The sequence below is a fragment of the Diceros bicornis genome, chromosome 6, assembly GCF_020826845.1.
Source record: "Diceros bicornis minor isolate mBicDic1 chromosome 6, mDicBic1.mat.cur, whole genome shotgun sequence".
Taxonomy (NCBI): Eukaryota; Metazoa; Chordata; class Mammalia; order Perissodactyla; family Rhinocerotidae; genus Diceros; species Diceros bicornis.
Window position 1 is genome coordinate 14,076,016 of NC_080745.1, and position 12,610 is coordinate 14,088,625.

Genomic DNA, 12,610 nt, shown 5'->3' on the forward strand with positions numbered 1-12,610 from the left:
CTTATCTGTCTTTAATTATAGCCATAATTAAAGTGATATGTCATGGTTTTGGTTTGCATTCTCCTGTTGGGTAATGATGTTGAGCAACCCATTTTTCATTGAGTTATCTGTCTTTTTGTTATTGAATTGTAACAGTCCTTTATATATTCTAGATACGTCTCTTATTATTATATGATTTGCCAAAAAATTTATTCTGTTCTATGGTTGTCTTTTCACTTTTTTCGTGGCATCTATTGAATCTCAAAAGTTTATTTTGATGCTATTTAGGTTCAAAAAAATTTTTTTTTTATTTGTGTGAGGTAGAGATCTAAATTCATTCTCTTGCATGTGGCTATCCAGTTGTCCCCACCGTTTGTTGAAAAGACTTCTTTCCCCGTTGAATGGTCTTGGAACCCTTGTTGAAAAATCAGTTGACCGTAGATACATGGGTCTATTTCTTGACTCTGAATTCTATTCTATTGATCCATGTATCTGTCCTTATTCCAGTTCCACACTGTCTTGATTACTATTGCTTTGTAGTAAGTTTTGAAATTGGAAAGTGTGAGTTCTCCAACTTTGTTCCTTTTCAAGATTCTTTTGGATATTTTGGATCCCTTTAATTTCCATATGAATTTTAGGATCAGCTTATTCAATTTCTACAAGGAAGTCAGCCTGGTTTTTGATAGAGATTTCTTTATCTGTAGATCAATTTTGGGAGAATTGCCATGTTAACTATAGTAAGTCTTCTGATCCATGAACATGGCGTGTCCATTTCCATACTCTTAAACAACCAGCTTTGTCAGTCTAGTTCTTCTAATATGGATGTTCATATTAGGTGTGTTGTATTTTGTAAGTTAGCATTAGTGGAATTGAAGACCTCATGCCTGGATTGGCAGGCGTAGTGTAGAGGTTTAACTTTTGCTCTTGATTAAAGATGAATTGAATTGATATAAAACAGATATTTAGAAATTATGCAAAGAAAATTGTATGAGTAATACTGCTTTATGCTTTTCATATGAGCCTTCACATAAAAAGTGGCATGGTCTGTTTTGTAGTTTGGTTTTTAAAATGATCACTTTTATCCTAAATATGTCTAATGTAGGACAGGGATTCCTTCAGGCAAACTTTCAGGTCGTTTACCTGGAGATGGGGGCTGCATATCCGAAGAGTAGCTTAAATGGCTGTAATGAGGGAGGTCCTTTAAAATTCTGCAAAAAATTTAAAACTCTCTCAGATTTGTGTTTCTCTGGCATAAATAGTCCTCCTCATGCTTGTCATGGTCCTGTACCAATGATGTAATAATGATGATTATACCAGAAGCACCAAAGGCAGCTATTGGCATGATATGTGGTGGGACTCTGGGCATGGTTAGTTTGATTAAGTATTCCAAGAGACCACATGGAATTTGTCATCTGTGACAGAGGACTTTAACGTGATAGTGATGAAAAAACTGCTTGCCAGTGACTATTGTGATCTCCCAGAGAGTGTAAGACAACTCAGCAGTAAGTGCGTGCCTCTTGTCTTATGTAATGTGAACACAAGTATTTAGACCATTTATTGGGCACAGTGCCCCATCTTGTGTCATCCTCATCAAAGGCTTGAAGTAGAGTGGATGATGTATATAATATCTAGACACTAACATTTTATTTTTTATTGATTATATCTAGACACTAATATCACCTACTCCCTTTTCCTGGTTTATTGGTTATCAGTGATCACCCACCTATCATAAAACTAGACGTTTTAAAACAGAATGTTCTTTGAGCTCCTTTTCTTATATGTGTTGATCTCTTCCAGTTTCTTGTTCCTTCCTGTTGCTTGTTGATCAGAGAGAAATCCATTTTGTGCGTCCTGTTGCTCTTAGTTTGGTTAGTAACACTGTCAGAGGTGGGACCAGCCACACAAACACCTACCTTTGGTCCAGAGCAGAATTTTGGTAGAGGTGGAATAAATGGCTGCTTGTCAAATGTGACCTTAGGGTTGTCAGGCCCTGTTGTTTACCCTCCCTGCCTACCATCCCATCTCCCAAATGCATGGTTAATAAGTGAAAATCCCCAAATTAGAGATTTGTTCTTTTGGTTTAAGGCTTCCATCCTTTGTTAAAATTCGAACAGCATAAAACATTACTACATTAAATCTTGTAGATAATTTGGATAATTTATATTTAATTGGTTTTGTATACAGAGTTTGATAGATCTCAGTGGAGGTAGGGGGAGAGAGGCAGAGAACAATTCAATTACTAGGCACTTTGGGGGATGTAGGAGAAAAGCAGAAAAAAGGCAGGGATGCCTGGAATCATTGAATATAGCTTATTCAGACACTATTATTTTACTTAAGCTCAGCATTTTCATGGTCCCAGGAATGTCCATGATGACCCTCATCTTCCCTGGGAGATCCTTTAGAGCAAGGGTTAGTAAACTACAGGCCCATGGGCCAAATTTAGCCTGCCACCTGTTTTTGTAAGTAAAGTTTTTTTAGAACATAACCATTCTCATTCGTTTATATACTCACTGTGGCTGCTTTCATGCTACAGGGGCAGAGTTGAGTAGTTGTAACAAATATGGCGCAGGATGCCTAAAATATTTACTATCTGGCCTTTTACAGGAAAAGTTTGCCAACAACTGGTCTAGAGAATCTAGACTTTTGGAAGGTTAAGCATGGATCATAGATACCTTAAATTTATTTTAGACTTCTTAACCTTTAATCTTACCGTTATGTGAACTCAAGGGCAGCAGTTTTAAGGAAAGATCACAGCTTATATTAGGATGAATGCTTGTTCAAGAAAAAAAGTTTAACTTCAAAAATATTCTTATAATAAAGGATGACAGTACTATGTTTAAAACCTAAGTAGCCAATGGAAAATTAATATCTGATTATACATGTCCCTGATCCACCAGCCTTCTTCAGGTGCTGCCATCTTACTACATGAGAAAAATGTTACAATTTCCCTCATAGACATTTATCTTCTATCATCTTTTAAGACCAAGTGTTTATGTCAGACATTATAACTTATTTGAATATAAATATGAATATAAATGTAAAATACTAATCCTCACTGTTGGAAATTTGAGAAGTGTTTTAGCTCAGTTATGTCTTGACTTCTTTTCTCTCTCTCAGCTTCAAGTCCATGGCCCAAAATGACTCTACCACTGGAGACTCTCTTCCGTAAAGAAGAAGACCAGACAGGAGGCTGGGATGAGCATGCCACTGCATCAGATCTCTGCCATTCCATCCCAGGATGCCACCTCTGCTAGAGTCTACAGAAATAAGACCAAAGAAAAGGAGAGGGAAGAGCAGGTAATGAGAAATACCCTTTTTAGTTTCATTATTTTTTTATTGTTTTCATTAAATATGGTTTAGAATGATAAGCTCTGAAGATCAAGATTTTCTCTAGTAATGTACTAAAAAGTAAATGTTGTAAATAGCTGTATTCAGAACAAGTTGTCTTTTTGTAGGTTTCTTAGTTTTCACATTTTGGTATCTACTTATTCTGCCGTGGTCATACATGACTTATTTATCTTCATTGGTTAAATCTACCTGATTATTTCTGGTAAATTGCTGAGAAAAAGTTCTGTGGATTCTCACAACATAATGCAAAGGATAACTTTATTTGAACAAAAATGTATGTATGCCTCTTACATACTAGTCTCTGCTTGCTGCAAAGTTATCATAGTTAACATCATAGAGCCTGTCTCTGCCCTCACGTGGTTCTTGATCTGGCCTGACAAATATGCATTAAAATCTAGTAAGATCAGAGATGGAGGAAGTTCAGGACCACCGAATCCCAGCCCAAGTGGTCAGGAATGGCTTCCTGGAGAAAATGACATTTACATGGAGAATCCAAATGGTGACCCAGAGTTAGTTAGGAGAAAGTAGAGTGTCCCAGTTGGAGGAAATATTGCATGCTGAAAGCCCAAAGGTTAGAGCAAGGTGAGTTTGAAGAGCTTAAAATAGAATAACTGGAACATAAAGATCGAATTGAGTAGTGGGAAGTTAGGAGGATGGAAAAGTTAGAGGAGTTACCTTAAGGAGCTTGGGTTTATCTTTGCAGAATAATGATTGATCAGATTTGTGTTCTTAAAGCTTTCACTCATGCTGCGGTTTGGAGAGTGAGTTGAATGGGTGGTAGGGAGACTAGTTAGAGGATCATTCAATAGCCTACTTGGGCCAGGTTTGGCAAACTTTTTCTGTAAAGGGCCAGATAATAAATATTTTAGACCTTGCAAGCATAACAGTCACACCTCCTCAACTCTGCCATTTGTAGCAAGAAAACAGCCAAAGACAGTATATAAATGAATGGGCATGACTCTGTTTCAATAAAACTTTATTTACGAAAACAGGTGACAGGCCAGATTTGGCCTGTATGCTGTAGTTTGCCAATCCCTGGCCTAGAGAAAAGGTGATGGTGACTTCATCTAGGATAGGGGTAATGGGGATAGAGAGGTATTTAGTTTATTAATCCACTGGGCTTGATGATGGAGTGTACAGAGGAACGGGGAGGAACCAGGGTGACTCCTGCTTTCTTCCGTGCCTTTACAATGTGCTTTACAAACGTTTGCTCATTAGTTCTCATAGCATTCCTATTTTATAGTCAAACTTAATCTTTGCCCAAGACTCTAAAGAATCTTTGTTAAATCAAGAATCCGTGTGTCTTGTTTGAAGTTGAATCATTATACTTGATGGGACACCATTCTTTCCATTGTTACATAAAGAATTTAAAAAAAGAAATCTATCATATCATAGTTCTTGAAATACATGGACTATGGAAAATGAAAAGGTGTCATATAAATTAAAAGAGGTGTCCATATTCTTAGTTGGTGTTTTCCTTTTTTTAGTTGTTTGTGTTGTCAATCTGCACCCTTTCTATTTTGCTGAGCTCTTGGGAGGAGAGGCGTGGCCAGTGTTGAAAGGCCGACTAGGGCTGTTGGTAGGGTAGATGGTTTCTGGATGTAGTATTTTCAGTATTTTAGTTTTTCCTCAACTTGCTGGGAATGGGGGAATACCCCAAAATATCATTTTCATATTCTATCAATTTTATTTAAGTTAATAGTCTTCATTTAAGATTCATTTAAATTAATAGTTTTTTCTTGTAATCCTTCTTAGCCTAGATATATTTTTCAAGATCTCTAAATAGAACATTTCCTTAGTCTAGGGTACTTGCCTATACCAATTTGAGGCTGCTAGTTCCATATTCATTGAAGTGTTGAATTCGTACACCAGATGGCAAGAATTTCTTGGTATGTATATGAGGAAGCTGTACTTACTTCTTTGGAATATTGAAAGGAAGATGTCCAACATTTTAGGCCAGGAAGAGAGATTCTTTTTGATATAAAACCCTACTTGTGGATTCATTATAGGTGGGTAGTCAATAAATACTTATTGAATTGATCTATTTGATGGGGCTTTTAAGGTTTAAATAAGTATCATTAAACAGCTATATTCATGGAATTGGGATTTTAATTGGTATTGGGAAGAGGAATCATCCTGTCCTACCTTAGTGTGGGGAATAGTTTGAAGACCTGATGGCGGTGTGACAGTTCTGGGAATGGTGGCACCAAGGCGGGGCAGCAGGTATTGAAAAAGCGACTGCTGAGACAGGAGTTTGAAGGGCCCCATAAGAGTTTTGGCAGCAGCTGGCACAGTGCTGAAAATGGTTGTTGTAGGTTTCTAGGCCCTGAAATGTAGTGTCAGAATTTGTTTGGAAGGTAAATTTTTGTTCAGTGGAGGCTGTTTTCTTTTATCCAGTTTCCCTGGCACAGTGAGTTCAAAACAAAATCCGTTGGTATGATTTCTGATCTTCCTGTGCTTGGGAGAGCAGGAGAGGAGGGAAAGAGAAGCTATGCAGGGGCATCCTTCCTTCCATCCCATCATCCACTGTTCTCAAAACTGCAAAGGTGAAATTTATCTCACAACCTCTGGATAACATGAGACGGTTCATTATATTGATAAGAATTTTTTTCCTTCTGAATCTTGTAAGAAGAGAGAAGTGTTACGGTTTCCTCAGAATCAAATATTTCAACCATTAATATTGATGCAGTTTTACCTACGCTTATCAGATGCATGATTCTCTCTAGCACCCATTGCAGGAGCCCATATCTGTAGTTCTAAGGAGAGTTAATGACTTTTACACAGTATTCAGTACAGTTGATAAATAAATGAATTAATTCAGTTTTAGTGGTATGGAGACCACTGTGGAGGTAAGAGGAATGTTTTGTAATCCATAAAAGGATTTCTGCTGTTGCTCATGAACTGGGTAAGTGTTTCTTGAAGAGCTTTTTTTTTGAAGAAGATTTGCCCTGAGCTAACATCTGTGCCAGCCTTCCTCTGTTTTGTTTGTGGGTCGCCGCCACAGCATGGCCACTGAGGATGAGTGGTGGTGGTCTGCACCCAGGAACCGAACCTGGGCTGTCAGAGCGGAGCGTGACCAACTTAGCCACTAGGCCAGGGGGCCAGCCCCAGCTTTTTTTTTTTTCTTAGCGTTTTATAAGTATTGATCCATTGCCTTCCAGACTCTGGTGTGCATTTAGAAATCTGATGTGGTGGTTATTTGCATTCTTTCAAAAGAAATGTATTCTTTATAGTTTTTTTGGAGAATATTTTCTTTTTCCTTATAGTTTAAGGATTTATTGGTTAATGTCTTGCTATTCTTGGTGGCTTTCTTTGTTTTTTGTGGGAGGTTTTTGAGCTTTTCAATCTTCTTTCAATTCTGAAACCTTTTCTTCTACCTTTAATGATGAACTCTGTACTCTGGTTATCAGGGATTGCTGCTGGAGGTTAAATTTCCATATTCTCTGGGCTATTGTATTTTCTCAGATTTGTTCCCTTATTTCTATGCTGTGGTCCTTTGGGATTGACCTTTTCCAAATTGCCCTATTTTGCTGACTCAACACTGCTGATTTTTGCATCTTTCTATGTCCAAGGAGATTCTTTTTTTTTTTTTAAAGATTTTTTTTTTTATTTATTTTATTTTTTCCCCCCAAAGCCCCAGTGGATAGTTGTATGTCGTAGCTGCACATCCTTCTAGTTGCTGTATGTGGGACTCGGCCTCAGGATGAACGGAGAAGTGGTGCCTCGATGCGCACCCGGGATCCGAACCCGGGCCACCAGCATCGCAGCGCGCGCACTTAACCACCAAGCCACAGGGCCGACCCCCAAGGAGATTCTTAATTGATCTATTGCCATCCTGATTGCTTTTTGATTAATTTCTTATCTGGACATATTCTTTGTCTTGTGGTTTGATAAGTCCCTTTATATTTTTCAAGATTATTTTTTGTTATGTTTTATTTTGTTTTTAAACAGCTTTATTGAGGTATAATTGACATACAATAAACAATACATATTTAAAATGTACAATTTGGTAGGTTATGACGTATATGTACATACATGAAACTGTCTCCACAATCAAGGTTGTAAAGGTTTCCATCACTCCCAAAAGTTTCCTCTTGCCTCTTTGTAATCCCTCCCTCCCACCCCTCTTCAACCCTTTCCTCAAGCAATCATTGATCTGCTTTCTTTCACAATAGATTAGTTTGCATTTTCTAGAGTTTTATATAGATGAAATCTTACATTCTCTACTCTTTTTTGTCCAGTTTTTTTCACACAGCTTAATTCTTTTGAGATTCATCCAAGATGTGTGTATCAATAGTTCACTCCTTTTCTTGCTGTGAAGTATCCATGGACATACTGCAATTTGTTTATCCATTCTTCTGTTGATGGACATTTGGATTATTTCCAGTTTTTTGGCTGTGACAAATAAGGCTGCTGTGAACATTTGTACAAGCCCTTGTATGGACATGTATTTCCTTTTCCTTAGGCAAATACTTCGGAGTGGAACCATGTGGTAGATGTATGTGTAACTTTTTAAGATACTGGCAAACTGTTTTCCAAAGTGATTACACCATTTTACATTCCTACCTGGAATATGAGAGTTGTAATTCTTCTGCATGCCCATTGACACTTGGTATAGTCAAGCCTTTTAATTTTAGCCATCCAATAGGTATATGTTAGTATCTTATTGTTGTTTTAATTTGCAGTTCCCTCGTGAGTAATGGTGTTGAGCATCTTTTCACGTGGTTATTTAACATCCATGTATCTTTTTTGTAAAGTGACTGTTCAAATCTTTTGTCCATTTAAAAAAATTGGTGGTTTGTTTTCTTATTGTTGAGTTTTGAGCATTTGCTATATGTTTGAGATAAAAGTCCTTTATCAGATATATGTTTTGTGTCTGTTTTCTCCTAGTGTCTGGATTGTCTTTTCATGCTCCTGCCAGTGTCTTTCAAAGACCAGAAGTTTTTAAGTTTGAAGTCGAATTTATCCATTTTTTCTTTTATGCATTGTACTTTTGGTGTTCTATTAAGAAATCTTTGCCTAACCTAAGGCTGCAGCTAATATCTTCTATGTTTTAGTCTAAAAATTTTATAGTTTTGGTTTTATGTGTATGTCTATGATCTATTTTGAATTAATTTTTGTATGTTGTGTGAAGTATATATCCAGTGTCATTTTTTTGCGTGTATATGAATATTCAATTGTTCCAGTAACATTTGTTGAATAGGCTGTCATTTCTCCGCTGCATTACCTTAAATCACTTGGCCATATACTGTGTGTGCTTATTTTTGGACTCTCTCTTCTGTTCCATTGATCTATTTGCCCATCTTTACATCAATACCACACTGTCATGAAGACTCTAGCTTTATAATAAGTCTTGAAAATCAGGTAGCATTCCTCTTCAAACTTGTTTTGCCTATTTTAGTTTTTTGCATTTCTGTATGAATTTAAGAATCAGATTGTCAGTTTCTACACAAAAAAAGTCTGGAATTTTTATTTGAATTGTTGAATCTATAGTTCAATTTGGGGGACAACTGGCATTTTAACAATATTGGGTCTTGACCCATGAACAAGGTATGTCTCCTCTTTAAGTCTTATTTAATTTCTTTCAACAGTGTTTTGTAGATTTCAGTGTATAAGTCTTACATTCCTTTTATCAGATTTATCCCTAAGTATTTTGTATTTTTGATACTGTTGTAAATGATATTGTTTTTAAAATTTTAATTTCATATTGTTCATTGCTAGTACGTAGAAATAAAATTGACTTTTGTGTATTGATCTTGTATCTTGCAATTTTGCCAAACTTACTTATTAGTTCTAATAGCTTTTTTGTAGATTCTATTGAATTTTCTACATAGGTGATTGTGTCATCTGTGAATAAGGATAGTTTTATGCTGTCCTTTTCTATCTGGATGCCTCCTTCCCTCTTTCTTGTCCCAGTGAAGACTCCAGTACTATATTGAATAGAAGTGGTGAGAACAGACATCCTTGTGCTGTTCCTGACCTTAGAGGGAAAGCATTCATTCTTTCAACATTAAGTATGATGGTAGCTGTATGTTTTTTGTAGATACCCTTTATCAGGTTGAGAAAGTTCCCTTCTGTTTCTGGTTTTCTGAGAGTTTTATCAGGAATGGATCATGGGTTTTGTCAAATGCTTTTTCTGTGTTTTGTCAAAGAGAAAGCTGTAGACTAGTTAGAGCAATAAGAACAGATTTTATTCAGTAATAAATATTGCAATAGGGAAGAGAGTGCAGTGTGAACTGAACTCTGCTTCTTTTTGTGTAGAGGTGACTGGATGTTTTAAAAGGAGAATGAGGGAGCAGGGAGGAAGAACAAATGGGGAAATGAGTAGGGGCTTGAGCAGAGTCAGCAAAGTAGAAATTTATAAGAAGCTGGAAAGGAATTTGGTTAGTGTGATTAAGCCACCTGGGTTTGCTAACTGGTGCTTATTGAAGTTAGGCTCCTACTCTCCCACAGAGATTGGGAGACAGGGGTTCTATCTTCACATGTTGACTAGAACAAACAGTAAATTTTTTTTGGCAACTTTGAATTTTCCCAGACAGGAACTTAGGAGCGTTGGAGTCATCATCCTAGGAACATAGCTGTGAGAAGTTAGAAACTATGCTAGTGTGTGTTGAAGTCTCTTAGTGCAGGGGTTTGGATGGAGTCATTATGTGCCAAGAGTTCTTGCAGTTTTCAGTCTATTGAGATGATCATATGGTTTTTATTTTTTGTTTTGTGTGTTAGGGATCTCCAGAGAAACAGAACCAATAGGATCTCTCTACATATCTTTATACATATAGATAGATAGATATATAGATAGATGGATGAGGAGATTTGTTATAGGAATTGGCTCATGGATTATGGAGGCTAAGAAATCCTACCACCTGCTATATGCAAGCAGGAAAACCAGGAATGCCGGTGGTGTAATTCAGTCCAAATCCAAAGGCCTAAGAACCAGGGAAGCTGATGATATAAGTCCCAGTTTGGTTCCAAAGGCCCAAGTTTGAAAGCCTGAAAACCAGGAGCACTGATATCCAAGGGCAATAGAAGATGGATGTCCCAGCTCAAGCAAAGAGGGCAAGTTCACCCTTCCTCCACCTTTTTGTTCTATTCAGGCCCTCAGTGGATTGGATGATGCCCACTTGCATTGGTGAGGGTTATCTTCTTTTGATTTAAATGCTAATATGTTCTGGAAACACTCACAGACACACCCAGAAATAATGTTTTACCAGCTCTCTGGGCATCATTAGCCTAGTCAAGTTGACACTTAAAATTAACCATCACACTTTGTTAGTGTAGTGAAGTACGCTGGTTGATTTTTTTGAATATTAAACCAACCCTACATTTCTGGTATAAACCACACTTGGTTATGATGTATTATCTTTTTTTTTTTTTTTTTTGGTGTGGAAGATTAGCCCAGAGCTAACATCTGTTGCCAATTTTCCTCTTTTTGCTTGAGGAAGATTGTCGCTGAGCTAACATCTGTGCCGGTCTTCCTCTATTTTGTATGTGGGACGCTGCCACAGCATGGCTTGATGAGTGGTGTGTAGGTCTGCGCCTGACATCCAGACTCGTGAACCCTGGGCTGCCAAAGCAGAGCGCAGGAACTTAATCACTACACCACCAGGCTGGCCCTGTATTATTCTTTTTGTATATGGTTGGATTTGAATTGCTAAAATTTTGTCTCGAATTTTTGAATCTATGTTCAAAAGGGATATTGGTCCATAGTTTTCTTTGATTATAATGCCTTTGTCTGATTTTGTTATAAGGATAATGTTATAAGGCCCTCAATCAATGATTAGGGAATTATTTCCTCTTCAATATTTTAGGAGAGTTTACATAGAATTGGTATTATTATTTCTTCCTTAAGGTGTGGTAGAATCAACCGTTGAAGCCATTTGGGTCTGGAAATGCTTTGTGAAAAGGTTTTTAACTACAATTTCAATATCTTTAATTAATGTAAGGCTATTCAAGTGATCTGTTTCTTCTTGAATGCACTTTGATAGTTTGTTCATGGACTTGGTTGGTTCATTGTTGAATTTATTGGCATAAATTGTTTGTAATGTTCCTTTATTGTCTTAGTCCGTTCCGGGCTGCTATAACAAAATACCTCAGACTAGATAGCTTATAAACAACAAAAATTTATTTCTAACGGTTCTGAAGGCTGGAAGTCCCAGAACAGGGTGCCGGCAAGATGGGGTGAGGGCCCTCTACTGGGTTGAAGACATCTCATTGCATCCTCACATGACGGAAGGGGTGAGGGATATCTCTAGGGCCTCTTTTATAGGGATGTTAATCCATTCGAGAGGGCTCTACCCTCATGACCTAATCACCTCCCTAATGCCCCACCTCCTAATACCACACATTGGGCATTAGGATTTCAACATATGAATGTGAATTTTGGGGGGACACAAACATTCAGCCGATAGCACTTATTAGCCTTTTAATATCTTTAGAATCTGTTGTGATGACATCAGTTTCATTCTTGATACTGGTAATTTATGTCTTCTCTTTTTTTTAATTTCCTGATCATTTGACCAGAGGTTTATCAGTTTTACTGATCTTCTAAAAGAGTTCTTTTGGTTTCATAGATTTTCTCTATTGTCATTCTATTTTCTATTTCTTTGGTTTCTCCTTTCGTATTTATTTCCTTTTCTCTGTTTCCTTTGAGTGTAATTTGCTCTTCTTTTTCTAGCTTCTTAAGGTAGAAGCCAAGGTTATTTATTTGAGACCTTTCTTATTTTCTAACTTAGGTATTTAGTGATTATAAATTTCCCAAGTTCTGCTTTCGTGGCGTCCCACAAATTCTGCTATGTTGAGTTTCATTTTCATTCAGTTCAAAATACTTTCTAATTTCCCTTTTGATTTCTTCTTTCATCCGTGGGTTATTTTTAAGTGTGTTATTTAATTTCCAAAATTTTGGGACTTTCCAGATATCTTGCTCTTACTGATTTCTAATTTAATTGCATTTTGGTCTGAAAACATATTTTGAATAACTTAAATCCTTTTAAATTTATCAAAGTTTGTTTCATGGTGCAGAATGTGGTCTTTTGGTAAATGTTCTGTGTGCACTTTAGAAGAATGTGTATTCTGCTATTGTTGAATGGAGTGTTCTATAAATGTCAATCAGGTCTAGTTGATTGATAGTGTTTTTCAAGTCTACTATATCCTTGTAGTCCAGTTGAAAGAGTGATAGTGAAGTTGCTGACTATAATTGTGGATTTGTCTGTTTCTCCTTATAGTTATACCAATTTTGCTACATGTATTTGATGCTCTGTTATTAGGTGCATAAACATTTGGGAAT

General features: G+C 36.9%; 1 protein-coding gene across 5 annotated transcripts in view; it reads left to right on the forward strand.

Annotated features, from left to right (window-relative positions):
* The window catches only part of MARCHF8 (membrane associated ring-CH-type finger 8), a 123,641-nt gene that overhangs the window by 49,612 nt on the left and 61,419 nt on the right, over nucleotides 1-12,610 (forward strand). For all 5 annotated transcript variants that reach the window (XM_058542886.1, XM_058542885.1, XM_058542887.1 and 2 more), the window contains one exon: nucleotides 3,097-3,276. In XM_058542886.1, coding sequence (XP_058398869.1) covers nucleotides 3,175-3,276 — 102 coding nt within the window. In that variant the 5' untranslated portion in view covers nucleotides 3,097-3,174. The remainder of the gene's footprint in view (nucleotides 1-3,096; nucleotides 3,277-12,610) is intronic.